Source organism: Danio aesculapii, chromosome 6 (assembly GCF_903798145.1).
Source record: "Danio aesculapii chromosome 6, fDanAes4.1, whole genome shotgun sequence".
NCBI classification, from domain to species: domain Eukaryota; kingdom Metazoa; phylum Chordata; class Actinopteri; order Cypriniformes; family Danionidae; genus Danio; species Danio aesculapii.
Window position 1 is genome coordinate 18,588,101 of NC_079440.1, and position 23,383 is coordinate 18,611,483.

The 23,383-nt window shown below is 41.2% G+C and overlaps 1 protein-coding gene across 1 annotated transcript in view; it reads left to right on the forward strand.

Moving 5' to 3' along the window:
- Nucleotides 1-23,383, forward strand: part of iqca1 (IQ motif containing with AAA domain 1) — a 115,190-nt gene that overhangs the window by 40,858 nt on the left and 50,949 nt on the right. The window contains exon 9 of the mRNA XM_056459711.1: nt 825-900. Within this exon, the coding sequence (XP_056315686.1) occupies nt 825-900 (76 nt within the window). The remainder of the gene's footprint in view (nt 1-824; nt 901-23,383) is intronic.

Sequence of the window (23,383 nt, forward strand, 5' to 3'; positions counted from 1 at the left end):
GGACTAATCCAGCTGCCATTGTCCGATGCGCTTTCCCATCTTATGGGGTTTGGTGGAAAAATACTCGTTGACAGCGCTTTACCAACAGTTTTAAACAGAGAGAGAGAGGGAAAAGACATTACCTGATGGATCGTTGGTAATATTTCCGGAAAATGACCGTGTCGCAGTTAAGCTAAATTAATTCATGCCTCCTCCTAATGCCTTTGCGATTGCAATGCATTAAAATATTGTTTTCCAGCAGCAGCTGCGCTTCATTCTCGAAATGTATAGTTTGTCTAAAGTGATGTATATGAACTATATAGGTATACTATGACCAGGGATACAATCAGCCAGTGCAGCGACATTTTGTGTCTGCCGGTTCGTTTATTTGCGGGAGTTCCATTGACATTTTCCCGTATGTTAATTCTGACCAAAATCGAAAAGCAGTTTAGGAAATATGTTCAATAACATCTGACCAATGAGTGATGTGGATTTTGTCACATGACGGCATTTTAGTTCTTTTCAACTGGTTCGGACAAAAGTAATCAGTGTGGTGTGTAAATGATCCAAAACGGCAGAGAAATGTTACAATGTATCATTTGTTGCCCTTAGTCCGGACCAAATCAACCAAGTCACAGATGTGAAAGCACCCCTAGATGTCTACTCAAGTGGACTATCAAAATAAACTGTCACCTACTTTTGGATTCACATAAAATAAATTTGTATCTTGGCCTTTCCATCCAGCGCACTATTCTAAAATGCACATAAAAAACATGAATTAAAATGTACGTCATGATGCTATGACTATAAAGGAACCTCTTTGATAAAAATCTGCTGTTTTGCAGGAAGAAGAGACGGGATGGAAGATGACTCCCAGTAATTTCCTTCCTACGGTATTCAAGGGAGCCAAACTGTACAAAGGTAAGCAGGACATGTTGAGGGAAAAAGGGTGCAAGCCTGCATGACTGCCATGGATAATTAATGCAGCTTTTTCCTTGACCGAATGACTAATTCTCAACAATGTCAACAGTGTTTGTGTGAGGTCAATGAGTGAGTGAGTTTTCATCGCAGTTGTGACATGGGATGTGTCTGGAACACGTCTAAGTAACCAATAATGATAGGGCCGTGTCAGTTCCCAGGTCAACACTGGTCCAGATGGTTTCCCCACCCCACATGTAGTCTCTTTCCTTTTCTATGTCCTTCTCTCCAAGTCTTTTTCCGTCCCCCTTCTTTTAAAACTACAAATGAGTTTTCATGCCCTCTCATTAAAGGGGAGCCGTCTGACGCCACACTGAAGTCCAGCTCCTCCTTATTCGATAATCAACAGCAGTCGTCTGTCAGCTCCCCTGTTGTCTCAGTTTCACGGAAAGGACAGCTTTCACAGGCTGTATATCTAAATACATTTATCTGTGTAGAGATAGTCATTCAATTCAAGACTCTTGTAAACAAGTGCACATTGTAAAACATTACTAATAAATTTACCACAAAGCACTACCAGCTTTATGTCAGAAATTCAGTGTAAAAAATACAGTGGAAGTCATTCAACTTAGGTGGCATTTAGACTTAGGCTGCATCCGAAATCACATATTTCCATACTATATAGTACGCTTAGAACAGTAAGCGAGCCCAGTAGTATGTTCAAATTCATAGAATTCGAAGTACCGGGATGACTTAATACTTCCAGCGAGATTCTGAAGTGTGCGACTACTACTACTACTACATCTACTACTACTGATACTACTACAACGTCTACTACAACTGATACTACTACAACAACGTCTACTTCTACTACTAGTACTGATACTACTACAGCAATCACTACTACAACAATGTATACATCGACAACATCTACTACTTCTGACACTACTACTACTACTACTACTACTACTACTCCTACTACTACTACAACAACAACATCAACACCTTTACTACTTCTGATACCATTATGCCAACAACATCTACTACTACAGAAACTACTACAACTACTACTACAACAATCCTAACTACAACTACAATCGTTACTACTACAATGACTACTACTACTACTACTACTACTACTATTTCTACTACTACAACAGCATAACCTGAATAATGACATGTTGACATAATGTTAGAAATACTTGTATTAATGATAATGAGGAGATAACAGGAGGACAAGTCAGAACAGTAATACTAATAATGGTAACAAAAGTAAAAGTAATACTATTAATGATAATAGTGAGGAGGTTATTTTTAAAGAAATGCCTCATGCTCGTTTTTTTTATTTTGACACGCCGTGTCAAAACCTTCTCCACCAATCGTATTGGCACTTTTGTTCTTGGCCACGAAGCTGCTGAAGTTGGAACAGCACTTGGAGGCGCTCAAGCAAAAAACTGTCAATGCAAGCGCACATTGAGGAAGATGCCCAGAGGCGATATGAACGTGTAGCTGTTTATTGCACTGGTGAACAATAATCGTTTCTTAATCACTAGAGCTGGAGCTAGTACTTGAACCATCCACAACAACAAGCGTGTCAACTTTCTGTCTTCTTCTTCTGTGTTACAAGCGGGTATCAGAAGCTTAAAGTTGTGTGGCGCAATCTAACGTCAAGGAGCGATTTTGCATACTATTCTGTTCAACACCAGTGAAAATCGCTTGGGTTTGAACCCGGAAAAACGTCTCGAAAATGCTGACGATAAATGCAAATGAAAAGCGTCCTGGTGTGTACGAGCCTTTAGACTTAGACTTAGACAATAAAACACCCTTGTTCTGTACACAAATTGTGTTAAAAATTACCAGATAAGATCAAAAGGAATGAAATAACATACAATACATACAACATAAAACAGGAAACAGCAAGCTCAGATAACTCAAGTATTAAAAGCCTTTTATAAAAGATGAAGTTTCAGTTTCCCCTTGAGCATAGATTCAGTAGAAATTATTCTAATAGAGAGAGGTAGACCATTTCACAGTTTGGGGCCCACAATGGAAAAGGCCCGATCTCCCTTTTTCTTTAAGTTTGATCTGGGAACTTTTAACAATATCTGATTTGATGACCATAAAATATAGCAGATACTGTATGTTAACAGTCACAAGATCAGATGGATGAGAAGATGCCAGACCATTTAAAACCTTAAAAACAAAGAGTACAATTTTTAACTCTATTCTAAAACATACCAGCAACCATTGCAGAGAGAGTAAGATGGGAGTTATGTTCTCAAATTTATGAGTGCCAGTAAGAAGTAGCAGCTGCGTTTTGGATCACTTGTAGACGATTTATATAGGATTGACAAATATCTACTGTATATAAATTGAGGTGCAGTAGTTCAAACGCATTTAGGTTAAGTTCCTAATTATTTAAACAATGGACCCATTTCACAAGACTTACGATGCATTTAACGGTCATCATAATTTTAAACTCTTAAAAGATTTTAATATTTAGATTTTTTTTTAAAACATATGAACATTTACTGTATATGCATTTATGTATGTATTATAAATCATCTTTGCATCAAACTTCAAAAAAATGAATTACCTCTTATGTGAGGTGTTTATAATGCAGCATCTATGGGGCTGACAGTAAACTTGACATTATTCTCTCCTCTGGTTGTCTCATACAAATTGTTTTTTTTTTGTCATTTTTCTAAAAGTCTTGATAACACTATCATGGAGTTTTTCTTTTATTATTATTTTAGCAAATAGGATTGGAAAAAATTTTTTTGTTGGACCCATTCACTACGATCTGAGTTTACCCAACCATCATTCCTTCCGCTATTAAGAAACCCGGAAATGTGAAAGGGATTTATAAATTTATCTATACTAAATATATACTGTGCTATATTAAACTATATTATACTAAATAGCAAACAAGTATGCATTATATTCTCTGTATAATTTATGACATACTTTTAAAATAAAAAACAACTCATACAATTCACAATAATTCATAACAATTTAACCAATAATTGGCAAAGGGTTATATATATATACTTGATTTAGATTTAGATTTGGATTTTAAGTTATCATAAATATCTGTAAACACGTTATTAATTGTATACTCGCTATACAATATATATATACACTCCTCGGCCACTTTATTAGGTACACCTTGCTAGTACCGGGTTGGACCCCTTTTGCTTTAAGAACTGCCTTAATCCTTCGTGGCACAGATTCAACAAGGTGCTGAAAATAGTCCTCAGGGATTTTGGTCCATATTGACATGATAGCATCATGCAGTTGCTGCAGATTTGTGGGCTGCGCATCAATCAAAGGCCAAATCTCCCGTTTCACCACATCCCAAAGGTGTACTATTGGGTTGAGATTTGGTGACTGTGGAGGCCATTTGAGTACAGTGAACTCATTGTCATGTTCAAGAAACCAGTCTGAGATGATTCACGCTTTATGACATGGTGCGTTATCCTGGTGGAAGTAGCTATCAAAAGATGGGTACACTGTGGTCACAAAGGGATGGACATGGTCAGCAACAACACTCAGGTAGACTGTGCCGTTGACACGATGCTCAATTGGTACTAATGAGCCCAAAGTGTGCCATGAAAATATCCCCAACACCATTACACCACCACCAGCTGCCTGAACTGTTGATACAATGCAGGATAGATCCATTATTTAATGTTGGTGATGCCGAATTCTGACCCTATCTTCCGAATGTCGCAACAGATATCGAGACCCTAGAGATGGTTGTGCGTGAAAATCTGAAAAACTGCAGTAGATCGTCTTGACCATGTCTACATGCCTAAATGCATTTAGTTGCTGTCATAAGATTGGCTGAGTAGAAATTTGCATTAACGAGCAGTTGGACATGTGTACCTAATAAAGTGGCTGGTGAGTGTATATATGTGTGTGTGTGCGCGCGCGCGCATGTGTATGAATATAGAAATTATTACATACTTGCTATTATTACATGTTGTATTTTACATTGTGTTTTTGCTAAAAAATATATTTATTTAATTTATTTTCTTGCTTACTAATTAACTTAACACCTTAACTACTCCCTTATATTCAGATAAACAAAGTTTACAGTTAAATAGAGTCTAGATGAATTTAAAGTTTTTATTTTTTTACTGAAATAAATAATTTTTTATTTGCATTTATGACTCATATAATTTAGTAATAAATGAATTTGCATTAATGCATGTGTATTATCGATGGATAAAGGGCTATGTAAAATATGTCTATTTATTTTAACAGTGATTTTTTTTGTTCCCCATCACACAAATTACTTTAACACATTATACCTGACCTGATGCTTCACTTGGGTCTTATTCAGCAATGTGTGAATGCGTGAAGAGAGTGTTTGTTTAGCAGCCATAACTCAACCTTAACATTGCCCTTAGAACAGCAAATCAATCAAGTCACCCCTGAAACCTCTTGACAAGACATGCATGTTAATGACTGAGACAGTACTTCCTGTTTGTGTAGAGGTTTAGGGTCTCTTAACAGGAAATGAGAAGACTGGACTGCACTTCTAGAAACCAATGATCCATGAACGCAGTGGAGAGAGCTCGATCTCAGATCCTCTGAAACCATGAACGTTTCTCTGCATGTCTGAGAGTGTTCGTGTCGGTGGGGAGCAGGTGAACCAGAGGTCTGCAAAAACCCATTCTAAACATGTCAGTCTAACTTTCCAGGATAGATTGCTATGACAACATCCTGCTCTGTTGCATGCGTTCAGTGATTAGAGAACTTCCATCAACAAACTGCACTGTTCATCACAATCCAGGGGGTGTTATAACATAGGGAACCCCAGTTTAGTTCCGGTCCGCTCCATTAAAACCCATCGATCCACATTTTTTTCCCATGTGACTACTGTGTTTCAAATTATGGGTACACCTCCAATTTTGGGAACTTCAATTCCAAAGAAATAAAACAAATCATTTAAAATAAGTAATACATAGTGAAAACTGACTGTACCTTTGACGGTCACGTTTTATTTTGATGGTCCGTTTGTTGAATTTAAGTTACATTGCATCTACATGCCAACTAATTCTTATTAGATTATAAGTAGATTGTTGGGGTTAGGGTTGGGCTATGGGTTAGGGTTAGTGTAAGTTGACATGTTCTTGCTAAGTTTCTTATAGTCAGTTAAATGTCTGTTGAAGGAGCAGTATCAACATATATTAAGCAGACTGTCTACTTAAACTCAACTGGACCATCAAAATAAAGTGTTACCCATTTCACTGTAAAAAATGCAGTTACACATAATTCATTCAAGTTTTCCCAACACAAATCTATTAAGTTAACGTAACAAATTTAGGTGGATTGAACGTAAACAATTTACGTTTCCTTGAAGTTTCCCAAAGGAAATCTCCAGAATTGTGCTGTTTAACTCATTCGAGCACAAGTTACTTGTCAGCACAAATCATTTTTTTGACTGTGGCTCCTTTATAAAAATAATATTATGGATAGTATTTATTAATGAAATTAGTATCACAAGCAAAACTGTTGCCAAAATTCTCCTGAGATTTGTTCCTCCTGATTATTTTCTCTTTTTAGTACATTTGAAGTTGAGTTTGGGGGGGTTATTCATGGTCTACTAAAAGTAATTAGTTAATTTTAATAATTTATCTTGTAAAGAGACAGCTCACCTAAAAATGAAAATTCGGGTGGTTTCATTATGGGCCACTATGACTTTTTTTCTGTTGAACACAAAAGAAGATATTTTGAAAAACAAGAATCAAAATGAGCTTTATTCGCTCATTTAAGTGTGCGCAAATGCACAAGGAATTGTGTGTTTTGTTTCAGGAGCTCAGGATACATAAAGTACATTCAATTCAATTCAATTCACCTTTATTTGTATAGTGCATTTACAATGTAGATTGTGTCAAAGCAGCTTCACATAAAAGATCATAGTAAATTGAAACAGTGTAGTTCACTTTTCAAAGTTCAAAGTTCAGTTTAGTTTAGCTGAGTTCAGTGTGGTTTATTAATCACTACTGAGTGTTCAAACACTGAAGAGCAAATCCATGGATGCACAGCTGAAGCACATTCTGAATGCATCGATGCACATTCTGAAGTTTTATATATTTATATATGTGTATATATACACAGTTAAAGTCAGAATTATTAGCCCCCCCTTTTAATTTTTTTTTTCTTTTTTAAATATTTCCTAAATTATGTTTCACAGAGCAAGGATATTTTCACAGTATGTCTGATAATATTTGTTCTTCTAGAGAAAGTCTGACTTTTATTTCGGCTAGAATAAAAGCAGTTTTAAATTTATTTTTTAGCCCCTTTAAGCTATTTTTTTTTTCAATAGTCTACAGAACAACCATCATTATACAATAACTTGCCTAATTACACTAACCTGCCTAGTTAACCTAAATAACCTAGCATTTTGGATATGCGCAAAAATACAGTTAATGGAAACGCCAAGATGCACATCAATCTTGAAAATGTGCATAAAAACCATAACTGAGTACCATAACTGAACTTTTTTTATTCAATAAGAAATGATGTGCATAAACTACGATGTAAATACTTTTACTGAACAAATTCCAGCATGGGCATTAACAACATTTTGTTATAAGAGATCATGTGGTGATAAAAATGTGTGAATGGATAAACCAGCAGGCTGAGCACATTGTAAAGCATCTAAAATGTTATTTTGGTCATTCTAAAATGCTGTAACCATTTCAGTATTAGTGTTATTATATTATTAATTACCTACAGAACTTTCAAGAGCATCTGTGCTCCGCGTCTCACGCTTTCAAACGCCACCACGTGATCATTACGTTTCGGCATTGTCTTCTGAGGAGCAAGTCGTTAAATATATATAGAAAAGATTGATGCAGCTTCTCCTACTCCTACTAAATTCCATCTTAATTGTTAATATTTGACGCCAGTTTACCAGGAAGTGACGATTTTGTTTCTCTATGACTCATTGGATGGAAACGCTGTTCCCCTTCATATGGGAACTTCAACGTGTGTCTGTTATTAAACAGACTTTTGGGAGTGCTTTAGACGACCAATCACATCTGAAGATAAGAAAACGGGCCAATGAAATGCCAATTGAATTGGCGGAGCTTAGCTCCACAGCTGAAACTGATGAGCCAATTAGGGCTATATCAGTCGGCCGCTGGAGCCAGCTCATCAGAATTGTTGCTTCAGACCCGATCTGAGACTGAAGAACCCTTCTGCTGAGATGACTTCCAACATTGAAGAAAGCATTATTCTCACCAGTGCGAGGGAAGACGTTCTAGCGGCGGTCGAGCTGGGGTTCCCGTCCCCTTGGCGTTTCGCTGGTGACCTGAAAGAGCAGTTTTTTAAAAGAGCAGAATTCCCTAAGAGAGCACACGGTCGTGCAGCGCGTCTTTTTAAAGATGTCGTTTCGACCGTGCGTTTCTGGATGCGGTGGTTTCCTCTCCCCGGATGACAGGCACGAGTACTGCGTCACATGCTTGGGGGTCCAACATGTTGATGCGGTGCTCGCGGACAGTTCTTGCCTGCATTGCGATGGCTTGACTGTTGCGCAACTGAGGTCGCGGCGAGCTCTTTTATTAGGGCAAGTCACCCCTGCTGCTCCCCGCCAAGCGGTTAGCACTCGGGCAGGCCTGAGGGTTACAGTGGGGGCTAATCCGTCGCCTTCGGGCCCGCGGACCCCTCGCTCCTCGTCAGTGCGCTCTGTTTCTGCTTCGAGTGTTAGCGCTGGTCCATCCTCTGGGTTGGCCGCGCTCTCATTAGATGACACCGGGGACGTGATGTCCATCGCTGCATCGGAGGGCGGGCTGACATGCTCTGATGAAGATCCGGACCCCCTGCCACCCTCCGGGGTTATCAGTGAGGTTTCGGATCTGGAGTCGGACATGTTAGCCGTGTTATTCCGGGCTGCTTCGGCCGTGGGACTGGAGATGGCTTGTCCCCCAGAACCGGGGCCGGACCGCTTAGATGGGTGTTACGTGGGGGTGAAGAAGGCGAAGCCTTTTAGACCCCCCGTCCCCTTCTTCCCGGAGGTACACAGAGAGCTCACGCAGGCATGGAGGGCACATTTTTCTGCCCGGTCCTCGTGCGCTCCCGCTCTCACCTCCCTCGATGATGGAGCGGCCAGGGGTTATGAGGCGATTCCCCAGGCGGAGCGTGCTCTGTCCGCAGAGCTGCTCCACTCGGAGAGGTCCGCCCTCACTCCCTTCCAAAGCGTGCAGGTTATCTGAGTCTCTCACGGCCAGAGCCTGCACTGCTGCGGGCCAGGCCACCTCCGCTCTGCATGCTATGGCCACCTATCAACGCTACCAAGCCGAGAAGCTGGCCAAGATGCAGGAGGGCGGTTCTCCCCCAGGCTTGCTGCATGAGCTCCGCACGGCAACCGATTATGCTCTCATGACTATTAAATCGGCTGCTCGTGCCCTGGGGAAGACGATGGCCACATTAGTGGTCCAGGAATGCCACCCCTGGCTGAGCTTGGCTATATGAGAGACGTTGACAAAGCTTGCTTTCTTAACGCTCCCGTATCCCAGGCCGGCCTTTTCGGCGACACCGTCGGGGAGTTCACCCAGGAATTCTCCGCGGTGAAAAGCAGTCCAAGGCGAGGGGTGAGGTCATCTATCAGCGGGCTCGAAAAACTGCTCCTCCCGCTGCCCCTTCCGCTGCGGTTGCTCTTCGCCGAGGGCGTCCACCCGCGGCTTCATCTGCTCCGCTTTCGCTGCCCGCTCCGGCCAGGTGGCAATGCCGAGCCTCCCGCGGGACTGCAACGCCCCCGCCCCAGGGCGCCGCTAAGTCCAGTAAACGGACCGCGAAGCGTTCCTGGGACGGGCCATTCGGAAAAGAGGGGACCTGCTCTTTCCTCGGTGGGGGGCCGAGGATTATTAAATCAGTCCTCAACGACTTTAAACTCCTCGCTGCCGGCCCCTGGGCTGGCGGCAACCAAATTTCCTAAAGAGCAGTTTCCTCTCTCTCCGGATGCGCGAGCCCGAGTACTGCCAGTCTGGGACGCTCCGCCTTTCAGCTCGCAGCACCGGGACCCTTCGCCTCAGGCCCTCAGAGTGCAGCAGGACGGACTCCTTTCTCTCACTCTGGCCTCACCGCGGGATCCAGGGAGGAAGGTAAGAGAAATTCTCTTATTTTCAGCTCTTCCCCGGGACGCACCGCTTCCCGGGATGAGCACTCCCATCCCGAGCTGCCCCTCCGCTGGCACGTCAGTGATCGCTCCGATGGTGCCATTAGCGCGCGCTCTGCCAGCCTGGTTAGCGCTGCCCAGCGCATCGCGGTGGCTCATACGGACGGTCAGACTCGGCTATGCGATTCAGTTCGCTATTCGCCCTCCCAAGTTCACGGGTGTCCTTTTCACGAGGGTGATCCCCGTGAGCGCCCCTGTCTTGCGAGAGGAGATTGCGGTCCTCCTGGCGAAGGACGCAATCGAGCAGGTCCCTCCAGCCGAGATGGAGTCCGGGTTCTACAGCCCGTATTTCATCGTGCCCAAAAAAGAGCGGGGGGTTAAGACCAATCCTAGATCTGCGCAGACTGAACTGTCATTTATACTAAATGCTTTCAGAATGCTTACGCAGAAACGCTTGCTTCAGAGCGTCCGTCCACAAGATTGGTCTGCAGCCATAGACCTGAAGGACGCGTATTTTCATGTCTCTATTCTTCCACGCCACCGCCCTTTTCTCCGGTTTGCGTTCGAAGGACGAGCGTGGCAGTACAAAGTCCTCCCCTTCGGGCTCTCTCTGTCTCCGCGGGTTTTCACCAAGCTCGCGGAGGGTGCTCTGCGCCACTGCGGCTTGCGGGCATCCGCACACTCAACTATCTCGATGACTGGCTCATTTTAGCCTCCTCTCGCGATCAGTTGATTATGCACAGAGTCAAAGTGCTTCGGCACCTCGACCAGTTGGGGTTTCAGCTCAACCGAGAGAAGAGCAAACTTTGCCCTGTGCAGAGGATCTCTTACCTCGGGCTGGAGCTGGATTCGGTTGCTATGGTTGCGCGCCTCTCCGAGGAGCGCGCCAGGCTAATGCTTTCCTGTGTAACGAGCTCCACAGGAAAATAGTGGTCCCACTGAAATGTTTTCAGAGGCTCCTGGGGCATATGGCATCCGCAGCCGCGGTCTCGCCGCTCGGTTTGCTTCATATGAGACCACTTCAGCGTTGGCTTCGCGATCGAGTCCCCAGACGGGCATGGCGCGCGGGTACGCACCGGGTGAACATCACTCTGCTGTGTCTCCGCACCCTCAGCCCCTGGACGGATCTGGCTTTTCTACGGGCCGGAGTGCCCCTAGGGCTAGTATCCAGGCATGTTGTCGTAATGACACATGCCTCCAGCACGGGCTGGGGGGCCGTGTGCAACGAGCATGCAGCCGCGGGTTCGTGGTCCGGACCCCGCCTGCATTGGCATATCAACTGCCTGGAGCTGTTGGCAGTGTATCTGGCTCTCCGCCGCTTTTTTCCGGTGTTGGAGCAGAAACACATGCTGGTCAGGACGGACAGCATGGCGGCGGTGGCTTATATCAACCATATGGAGGGTATGCGCTCTCGCCGCATGCCTCAGCTCGCTCGCCGTCTGCTCCTTTGGAGTCACACGCGGCTGAAATCACTGTGTGCCATTCACATCCCGGGCGAGCTCAACCGTGCAGCCGATGCGCTCTCACGGCAGCTAGTGTCCCGAGGAGAGTGGAGACTCCACCCCGATTCGGTCCAGCTGATATGGGCGCGCTTTGGGGAAGCCCAGATCGATCTGTTGCTTCCACCGAGAACGCACATTGCCAGCTGTTTTATTCCCTGACCGAGGCCCCCCCTCGGCACGGATGCACTGGCTCACAGCTGGCCATCGGGCACGCGCAAATATGCGTTTCCCCCAGTGAGCCTAATCGCACAAACTTTGTGCAAAGTCAGGGAGGACGAGGAGCAGGTCTTGTTTGTTGCGCCCCTCTGGCCCAACCGGACCTGGGTTTCGGAGCTCACACTCCTCGCGGCGGCCCCTCCTTGGCGCATTCCCCTAAGGGAGGACCTCCTCTCTCAGGGACGGGGCACCATCTGGCACCCACGCCCAGATCTCTGGAACCTCCACGTGTGGTCCATAGACGGAGCGCGGAGGACTTTGGTGACTTACCGCCCGCGGTACTTAACACCATCACTCAGGCTAGAGCACCCTCTACGAGGCATGCCTACGCCCTGAAGTGGAGTCTATTCTCTGAGTGGTGCGCTTCTCCCCGAGAAGACCCCCGAACTTGCCAGATTAGCATTGTGTTATCCTTCCTTCAGGATAAGCTGGAGCGTAGGCTGTCACCCTCCACACTGAAGGTTTACGTGGCGGCATCTCCGCTCATCATGACGCGGTGGATGGCAACACGCTCGGGAAGCATGATCTAATCATCCGATTCCTCAGAGGCGCGCGGCGATTAAATCCATCCCGCCCCCCTCTCATGCCCTCTTGGATCTCTCTTTAGTCCTGGTGGCTGCAGAGAGATCTGTTTTAGCCACTCGATTCTGTATTCTGTCATTATGACAGCTCTGCTGATCGCATTGGCGCCATTCAAGAGAGTTGGGGATCTGGAGGCATTTTCGGTCAGCGAATCGTGCCTTAAATTCGGGCCGGGTTACTCTCACGTTGTCCTGAGACCCCGACCTGGCTATGTGCCCAAGGTTCCTACCACCCCATTTATAGATCAGGTGGTGAACCTGCAAGCGCTGCCTGCGGAGGAGGCAGGCTCAGCCCACTCACTGCTTTGTCCCGTTCGCGCTTTGCGCCTTTACGTGGAACGAACGCAAAATGTAAGATCATGTGAACAGCTCTTTATCTGTTATGGTGGCCGGCAGAAGGGAAGTGCCGTGTCAAAACAGAGGTTGGCCCACTGGTTAGTTGATGCCATCGCCCTCGCTTATCAATGCCAGGGCGAGCCGCGCCCTCCTAACGTGAGAGCGCACTCCACTAGAGGTGTCGCTTCCTCATTGGCGTTAGCACGCGGCGCCTCTCTCACAGATATCTGCAGAGCTGCGGGTTGGGCGACACCTAACACATTTGCGAGGTTTTATAACCTCCGAGTGGAGCCGTTTTCTCCCGGTTATTGGGAAATCCCAATCAATCGGGGGAGAATTAAGCTCGGTGTCACAAACGCTTGCTGCGCCAGGCTCCCTAAACCGGAGATGCGTGCGCTTTTTCCTATTCTACTAGTAAGTTTCCCTTCCCAGGCGAACCCTAGAGAATTCCTCCGAGGCCCCCAGCATCGACTCAGCGGAGGAGTCGAGTGCATGGCTCAGTGTGCGGTTGGTATGCCCATTAGGTCTACACGCATATTGAGGATCGGTGCCAGCTATGTGCATCCCCATTTGGTGATGTCATATGCATTATTACCACGGTGTGTTCTCCCTTATTAGGCGGTCCCGTGTCTTCCCTAAACCGCTAACCAGCTTATCATATGTAGCACTCCCCCTCATTAGGGCTAGTCCATATGTCTCCTTACCATCAGGTCTCCCCTTTTAGGGTAGCAGGTGGTCTCCGCTGCGTCCTCCCCCTTCGGGGACTGGCACGCTTTCCCAACGTACTGTCGTATTTCCAAAATCCCTAGTCTATATTAGCTAGGTAAAAGCCCACTTACGACCCCCGATTTAAAACTTTTATTCCCATGTAATGGTAATATGTTGGGCCTAGGGGACGTTGGAAGGTTGCGCTCTTGGTGATGTCAGTGCGCTCACGCTTTGGCTTGGCAAACTACACATCAGGGACGCGACAGGCTTAGCTGCTGTGGCGCTTTCCATACAGTCTCCCAAAAGTCTGTTTAATAACAGACACACGTTGAAGTTCCCATATGAAGGGGAACGTCCTGGTTACGTACGTAACCCACGTTCCCCGAATAGGGAACGGAGACGTGTGTCTCCACTGCCACAGCACCTGAGTCTCCAGCTGGGAGCTGAGCGATCGGCTCTTCAGCAGGCAAATTCTGATGAGCTGGCTCCAGCAGCCGACTGATATAGCCCTAATTGGCTCATCAGTTTCAGCTGTGGAGCTAAGCTCCGCCAATTCAATTGGCATTTCATTGGCCCGTTTTCTTATCTTCAGATGTGATTGGTCGTCTAAAGCACTCCCAAAAGTCTGTTTAATAACAGACACACGTCTCCGTTCCCTATTCGGGGAACGTGGGTTACGTACGTAACCAGGACGTTTTATTCGCACGTCTTTTACACTAAATTTTTTTTTTTTTTTTTGCTTGTTCAAACTATACTTATTTAAAATAAGCTAAATCCACACAATTTTTGAGATTTCATTGGGGCAACTTAATTTTTTTATGTTCAATCCACAAATTTGTTAAAAGTGATAAGTTAATTTAATTTGTGTTGGGACAACATGTGTGGAACTGTGATTTTTACAGTGTATGCAGTAATCCAGTTTTGTGCATACATTTAATTCGCATCTTTGGATGGACACATAGCTACTGACATTGATAGTAGGATAAACAAGTTTTTGTTTTTTTATTGCTATAACAACAAAGCAATTACAAAGCATATAAATCATAAAAATATATAGTACAAACCCTACAGAGACCGTACATAATTTTTTTACTGTAAGAGAAATATGAATTACATTTAAAATAGTGTGATAAGGGTATAGAAAGAAAGGAGAGAGAGAGAAAAAAAAACTAAATAAAAGGGCACATGAGAAGGACATCAAAATTAATGCAGAATATTAAACAAAGTGCAAATTTTAGAAGCACTGCTTTCTTATTACTAGTCATTGAAATTATTTTTGCTAGGGTATTTTTACTTTGCCCATAAGATGGGGTTTACATTTAGTATATTTACAAGTATGTATATGAAACTTTCCAATAATTAACATTAAAGGAATCTGTTTCATTTAGGGTAAAATCCCAAAACAACATGTTTATAACTTATTAAAATCACCACAAATCTTTTGGACAAGTAGGAAACACACGTACAATGGAATTTAATGGCTACTGCTGTTCCATTTCCAACATCCATCTGAATATCTTTTTTTGTGTTTAAAATAAAAAAAAACTCAAATCGGTTAGTGACAAGTGAAGAGTGAGTAAACGATGACAGAATTTTCCTTTTTTTGTCAACTGCACCTTTAATAGTGGATTAATGAACTGTGAGGAGAATAATGCCACATCGTTGTTTATTGTTTAACGAAATTTTCTCTCATAATTCATGCACATAATCATGGGGCAGAAAAGGTCTGCGACAGTTTGATTTCTTTCTTTTCCATTACTACACTAAAACAATACTTTTGCTTCTTATTTAAACAACTTATTTAAAACAACCAAGTTAAAAACAGCACAATTATTAAGGTGTTTTTTTTTCTGACAATGTTCAATCAACTTAAATTTGTGAAAAAAAGAATTAAGTTAACCTAATCATTTTGGGTTGGAACAGCATGAAGGAATTGTGTGGAATCCAGCCTTTCTTTTTACAGTGGACTATAACTGACTCATTTGCTTTCTATTACCTGGGGGAGGTCTGAGGTGTCTTTTAAAGTCAAGATCTGATAAGAAAACCTGCTGTCTTTTTAAGTCATTGAATCTCATATTTATCTCACAGATGTGCGTTCAGCTTGTAACTCTGAATGAGTCTGTCATTCTTCATAGAACATAGAGGTTCACTAAAGCGCATCACCCACTTCACATCTGCTGAAGTTCTCTCTGTACTCAGGCTCTCCTCATGCATTCATCTCAAGACATGAACTGACGTCAAGATACACGTCTGTCGGTCTTTAATCCTTAATCTCTGTCTTGCAGAAATGAACTTCAGTCAATCTGCTGCATGATTTTGTTATTACTTTGTGTAAAATGATACAGTATTATGTCATGAACAAGTTGTTCTGAGGACAAAGTGATAGCTCACACCCAAAAAAAAAAAAAGATTCGTTTGGAATTTACTCTTCATGTTGTTTCAAACTTAATAAGCAATTTGGATAACACTAGTCTAAGTAACAATTCACACCATTTACTACTGGTTTATTACCTGCCTATTATTAAGATATGAACTGTTTATTAGCACGTATAAAGTATAATCTTATTTTACATCCCTAATCTTACCCAATACCTAAACCCAACTAACTACTACTAACTTACTAACTCTTAATAAGCAGATAATTTATCTATTTTTGAGCTAAAAGTCTTAGTTAATGCTTTGTTAGTACCATGAAATGTACATTAAAATAAAGTGTTACCAATAATTTGTTCATTATATGAAAACAAATGAAGATTTTAATCAAATCTGGCAAATTTGTGTCATATGGAAATATGAATAGAGTAGTTCAAAATTAGTGTTCTGAAGAGACATGGCCACTTTATAAGATGTACAGATTTAACTTTGATCAGAACACAGTGTTTACAGCATTCAGATTTGATCACCAAAGCTCATGCACGCTTGCATGATGTGGAAGAACCAATGTGAATGGTTTGGCTTTCATAAAAACCAATGAGGTATGTTCTCCCGTCAAGCTGGTCATTTTAATGGTTATTGATCTGTGTTTGTATGGGAAATAATTAAGTTTGCTCATGATATAAAGTGATAATTTTTCTTTAGAACGCCTGGATAAAATTGCTTAATCAGCCTGATCTCAGGAGGAAATTTAAACTAATTCGTATGAATTCAAGAGTTCAGTTGTATGAAAATGTACGACCTTCAAAAGGAGGCATGGCACCAAATCCCAACGCTAAACCCAATCATCACGTATGAATAAGATGGTTCAAATTCATATGAATTAGCCACTAAATCAAAAAGTTGCTGTAAGAATAATTCATACTGATGTATTTTTGATCTCTATGAACGCTTAAACTCCAAAATGGGTTGTGGATATATAGGTGAATATATATATATATATATATATATATATATATATATATATATATATATATATATATATATATATATATATATATATATATATATATATATATATATTTATTTATTTATTTTATTTTTTTATTTTTTTTTATGGAGGACGAACATAACTAGAAACGAACCTCTTAAAATGCAGAATAAGTGTGCTGCAGTATCTACATTTACATGAAATCTATGTCACTGTGCGTTCACACCAAAAGTTGTGAGAGCTTCCAAGGTCGCTCTGGCCGCCCTTGCGACATCGCTGTCTGCCTTTAGCTCCGGCGGCGAGAGCATCAAAATTCACTACATTGATCTCGTATTTAAAGAGGCCGTAGCAGCATATCAGTTACATTTCTGCATAAAACATGCTTTCTAGCATGAAAATGTTGCGCATTTCTTATGAAATTCATTTAACAATGGAAGATCAAGTTGCATGTGGTGTGGCTTTGCTCCACTTAATTATCCAGTGTGTCTATATGTCTGAAATATCCTGAAGCAGCAACACTATTTTGTACTGTCGCATGAGATTCCCGCTTTTTTTAAAGAAAATACTGTATATATAACATTAATGCACATCAGTAACTCGCCACTAACTTATTTAATGTATGTTACTGCAAGAAAACATTGCAAATAATTGTAAATCCGGCGACCGCAATAATCAAACCCTTGGGAACAACTGTGCTCGGAACCAAAGATCACAGGTCTGTGTTCTCTGAATCCTCTCAAGCGGTGGACTTCTTCATTTTGATTGCTTGCCGCGGAACCGCGTCATAGCTCATTACCATAAAGTGGACTTGATTTCAACTCTCCTCGCCGCTTATCGCCGCCGGCTCTCATTATAAATGAATTACTTCCGGCTACTTTGACGCTCTCGTCGCTTTTGGTGTGAACGTATGGTTACTCTTTCATACGTTCGTCTTCCATTTCATTCCAAGATTTAGCTCAGTATAGTGCAATACATGTAAAGATAAATTTAACAGTACGTCAGATCAGACAACAACTGGTTGGACTGACAGCTGTGCTGCAACTTGAACTAAGCTGCTGTCACTGGGCAACAGCTGCAATGCTTTGGAATAGATACTGTTGCAGTTTTCACACTGAACATTTTGCAGCTGTAAAGGTTTATGTGGTAGTAGTCTTCTTTAAACTGAGGTTAAAACATTGTTTTATTTATTACTGTGTATATTCATTTCGTTATTCCTTCCTTCCTTCATTCGTAGCATCTCTTGTTTAAATACACTTTTGCATTTTTTTAAAGTACCAGCAAATAATTAGTTTATTTCCAACACATGGAGAATATTTTACATCCTTAATCCCACCCAATAACCAAACCTAACTACTACCTTACTAACTATTAATAAGCTGCTAATTAGTAGTTTATTAAAATAAATGTTTTAGTTATTGGTTTGTTAATTAGTTTTGATAATTTGTTCATATTCTTAAAAACAAATGAACATTTCAATCAAATCTGGGAAATTTGTCTTGTGATGAGACATGACCACTTGGTAAAATTAACAGATTTAACTTTGATCAGCACACAGTGTTTACAGCATTCACATTTGGTCACCAAAGCTCATGCATGCTTTCTTGATGTGTGAGAACCAATGAGAATCGTTAGGCTTTCACAAAAACCAATAAGCTTTGTTCTACCATCAACAGCTGCAGTGCACTGGAATGGATTGCAGTTTTCACACTGCAAGTTTTCCAACTGTAAAGGTTTAAACATTGTTTTATTTATTTCTGTATGTATTCATTTCGTTATTCCTTCCTTCATTCGTAGCATCTGTTATTTAAATACACTTTTCAAAAGTTTTCAATGTGCTTCAAACATTTAGTTTAGTGAATATTATACAACACATTTACTTTTAAACATCTGCCAAACCTGTCATAATTATACCATGCAAGTAAATTGAATGCAGTAATATGGCAGTTTACAATGATGCAATACAAGATCATTTGGATGCTGTAGCTGGCAGTACTGCTGTTATGCTGTGCCAAATTTTCCTTTCTTTTTTGCCCCCCGTTTTTTGTTACGGGACATCTATTTGAATATATATATCACATTACTTTGTGTGTGTACAAATGACTTTTGACTGGAAAAATCAAGTCAGCAAGCAGCTGTAACCTTGCAGGAAGCAATTATATGCCCAGTCAAAACTGCTTAATTCTTTTCATTTGGATTTTCCTCTAAATGGCACCTTGTTCAGCCGGTGGAGCAAAGGGTTACATTCCTGAGGAACAAAGCTTAAAGGTGTAATGAAAAGCAGAGATCAGAGCTTACTTCCCAAATATTGGACATGGCCAAGTAAATAGTGCAGTCTTTTTCACAATATGGTGCTTGTATATGCTATGTTTATAGTTAACTGAACTGCTGCCATCAACATCAACCATAAAAGACAGCAACTTTATGAATTATGAAAAATGTATAATTATTATTAGCATTTTCTCAACCCATAGAAGTAGAAGTGTACTAAATTGTGTGAACGTATACAGATCTTTGTATATAAAATAAACATTTTACAAAAATCAGTTTTTGCACAAATCTGCAGTTTAATCCTAATGCAATAAAATGCTAATGCTAAATTTTAAGTGTACTTAGAATGCACTTTTAAACTCGAAAAGCTTTGAGACTGAAACTACAAATTTTTGAAACAATTTCCAATTTAAACATTGATTATGCTTTGATAAACTTTTGCCATGTTTTCAAAAAGTGAGGATAACAATGCTAACATGGCTAACAATGCTCCTTTTAAACCAGGCCTTTGGATTGATACCATCTGGACGTCGTTATAGGACAAGGCAACTGAAGCAATCTATAAACAAACATTTGTGCTATATACAGTTCATCTTTTGAATAATAAGTAGAATGTTTTGGAGAGGTTAAGGACATTTTAAGTATTATGTATTTTGTAACTATATTATGTAACTGGTTTGTTTGTTGTTATATGACCATTTTTTAGCCGTTGCTGAACAATAAAGCAAAGCACATGTAATGTGTGTTCTTGATGATATTTTTAGCTTTACCATGATATTCAATATAATTTAACACACTTCATTTCAATTTCATCCTTAAAAATATGTTTATATTACAGATATTCTTCTATTACAAATGTATTTTTTAAAATTTCATATACATTTTGATACAAAATATATGAAAGTCTGTATTTTATTGTTATTTTATAATGCATATTTTACTTGCTAGATTACTAAATTTAATCAGTTTATTGCAATTGTCCAAAACAGATTTTCATTCATTTTCCATAAGCGATCGTTCACCCAAAACTGAACGTTTTTAGTTTTTTCTGCTTTTGTTCTGAAAAAAGTAAAAAATGCACAGTTGACACTAGCCATTGACTTTCATAGCATATTTGGAAGTCAATGGCTAACGTCAGCTTTCCGCCCTTCCTAGGCTCATTCTGAAACGCTATATACATTTCTGTTGAGCACCAAATTCGTCCCAGGAGATACTTTTTTTGCAGTTTTAGTTTTTGCGAATCCACCAGAGGCCGCTTTGTACACTTTTTGGAATCTCAAATTTATGTCGAGAGTGCCATTTGCACCTGCTTTTCTCGCATAGATCCACCAGAGGCCGCTGTCGACTGACCGACTGACTGACTGAATGACTGACTCACTGACAGATCGACTGACCCACCCTCCCCCTTCCCTAAACGCAGTCAATAGTGTTTTCAAAGGCACAATCAACCTGCCTATCCATTTCTCTAAACCCACCCGACAGTTTTAAAAAGCAATCGAAAAAAAGAAAAGCCCTTGTCTGATTTGTACCACGTTTTCAGATTTTACCACATTCTCACTCTGTTATTTTTTTAATTGATTGTTTCATGTTTTGGCTATTGTTTTTGTCTTATCTGCTTTCTGGAACTGTTCTTCTACACACTCGTATCTCGTCGTCGTGGTCAACTCCTCTCTGCATCTCAAGTCCGCCGAAGTACATGGCGAGCTACTGGACAAACTGGTAACAGCAGGAAAGCTGTCCATACAGAGGTAATCGGTCAGCTGGTAAGCACAGAAAGGAACGGCGCCACCCCAGAGCATTCGTTTTAAAGACGAAAATGCAGCCATACATACTTCTGGCTACATAATTCGCAATCTCCAAAAATGTATATAGGGGTTTTCAGAATGAGCCTTTGTTGTTCAAAGGTCGTATTTTGTGTTCTACAGAAGAAAGAAACAGTTTGGAAAACCTTGGGTGTAAGAATGCAAAGGTATATTTCTTGTTTCACCAAGGTCTGCATTTCCCAACTTGAAAAACATACTAAAACAGCCTTTATGTTACAATAAACTGTGATTGGCCATTCTGAGCTGCTGAAAGATTTGTATGAAATGTTCACCAGACCAGCATGCTTAAGTCCATGTCCTACATCCTTCCTGTGAGACAACTAATTAGAGCTGAGGGTCTTTGCTGTGCAAGTTAATCGGCAGCACACTGTTTTATCAGCTGTCTGTAATTGGGATATGATCATGCGGTGGGTTTGTTTAGTTGTAATGAGGCAGAAAGGTGAGCACCATATTTACCCAGAATCAGACGATAGCCAGCATAATCCTCAGAGGGACAAGCTCTGTTGGGAAAGTCACCCGCAATGCAGTTAAGATACCGCCAAAGAAGTCATTAGTAGTACTCGGGGTAAGATTGAGACTGCATGCTTGGGCTTGTTTGGCTCTTACTTCCATCTCGCTCCAATTCCCTCCCTCCTTCCCTTCCTGCATCCCAACGTCATGCCGCACTTGTTGGATGTGACCGATGGATTCCATTTCACTCACTTGGCAGAAGAGAGCTTTGTTAAAGGGATAGTTCGTTCCAAAAAATGAAAAAAAATTTCATCAGTTACACATCCTTAACTTTGTTAAAACCTATTTGACTTTATTCTGTTGAACGCAAAAGATTTTTTTTTTTTGAGGAAAGCTGGAAACAGTAACCATTGACTTTAATAGTATTTCTTAGGGCTGCAAAATATATCGTTTCAGCATCGATATCGCAATGCAGTCATTTGCAATAGTCACATCAAAGGATATGCAATGTTGAGTCTGTATTATAATTTGCCATTTGTATGTGATTGAGGCCTGTGATTGTGAGGATTTTAAAAGCATTTGGCAAATTGCTCTTATACAGCTTAACTACAACCAAGAAATTACTGCTACTGTTTTGCAAGAAAAATAAGTCCCCTACATGTAAACTGTGGCTTGGAGAAACGACTTCTATGTGACACTTGGAGCGAATTATGTACTGTTTAAAACAACCCAGGCTTATTCTGAAAACCTACCCCTATACATTTCTGGAGAGTGCCAAATACGTCCCAGGAGCCACGTTTTTTTGCATTTTTTGGTTTTGCGAATCCACCTGAGGCTGCTGTGTAAATTTTTTTTTTAGATTTCAAAATTCTCTTGCAAGTGCCATTCATGCCTGCTCTTCTCGCATAAATCCACCAGAGACCGCTGTCGACTGACTGACTGAATGACCTACTGACCAACACAGTCTCACGGCAATTCGTAACTTTTTGATTTAGTGGCTAATTCATATAAAAATCTGATTTGTACAATTTAATATGATTTGCTCATCCCCCAATGATGGTTGGATTTAGGGGTGGGGTTAGGTGCCACGCCTCCTTTTTAAAATTGTACAATTTCGTACGACTGAATTAGCCACTAAACTGACAAAACGTAAAATACTTACGTTTTCTCCTGAGATCAGGCTGGACTGACCCACCCTCCTCCTCCTCTAAACTCAACCAATAGTGTTTTTCAAAGCACCGATTGACCCCCTTCCCTAAACCCAACTGACAGTGTTCTCAAAAGCAATCCAGAAAAAAGATAAGCCCTCGCAACCCCTTCGTTGCTGTCAACTCCGCTCCACAACACAAGTCCGATGTACGCAGCGAGCCACTGGACAAACTGGTAACAGCGGAAAAACCATCCATACGGAGGTAATCGGTCAGCTGGTAAGCATGAAAAGGAACGGCATCATAACGCCCCGTAGCATTCTTTTTAAAGATGAAATGCAGCCATATGGACCTCTGGCTACATAATTCGCAATCTCCAGAAATGTATATAGGGGTACGTTTTCAGAATGAGTCTATGTTAGTTTGGAAAGACAACTCGAGCAATTTTTACAAAATCTGTTACATTGACAAAAACTGTTGTTCAAACAGGTCTTTGAAAACTTTTTTTGGGAATAGCTTGTTATGTGGGTGGGGTTTTATTTATTATTATTAACTTTTTATTTTTTTCCCAAAAAAATTCTTTTATTTCTTTGCTTATGTAATATGTGGACAAAATATGTAAAGCAGAGAATCCTTTTCCTGAATCTTTGTCTTTAGTAAAATTCATATTTGACAAAAAGAAACATTTGGCATAAGGAATTGTATATAAGTAAAAATTCATTTATTCAATTCCTTCTTAGCTTTGTCCCTTTATTAATCTGGGGTCGCCACAGCGAAATGAACTGCCAACTTATCCAGCATATGTTTTTACGCAGCGGATGCCCTCCCAGCTGCAACCCATCACTGGGAAACATCCATACACACTCATTTTTAAATACTTTTTTTTATTTCTTTGCTAATGTAATATGTGCACAAAATATGTAAAACAAAGAATCATTTTTCTTGAATCTTTGTCTTCAG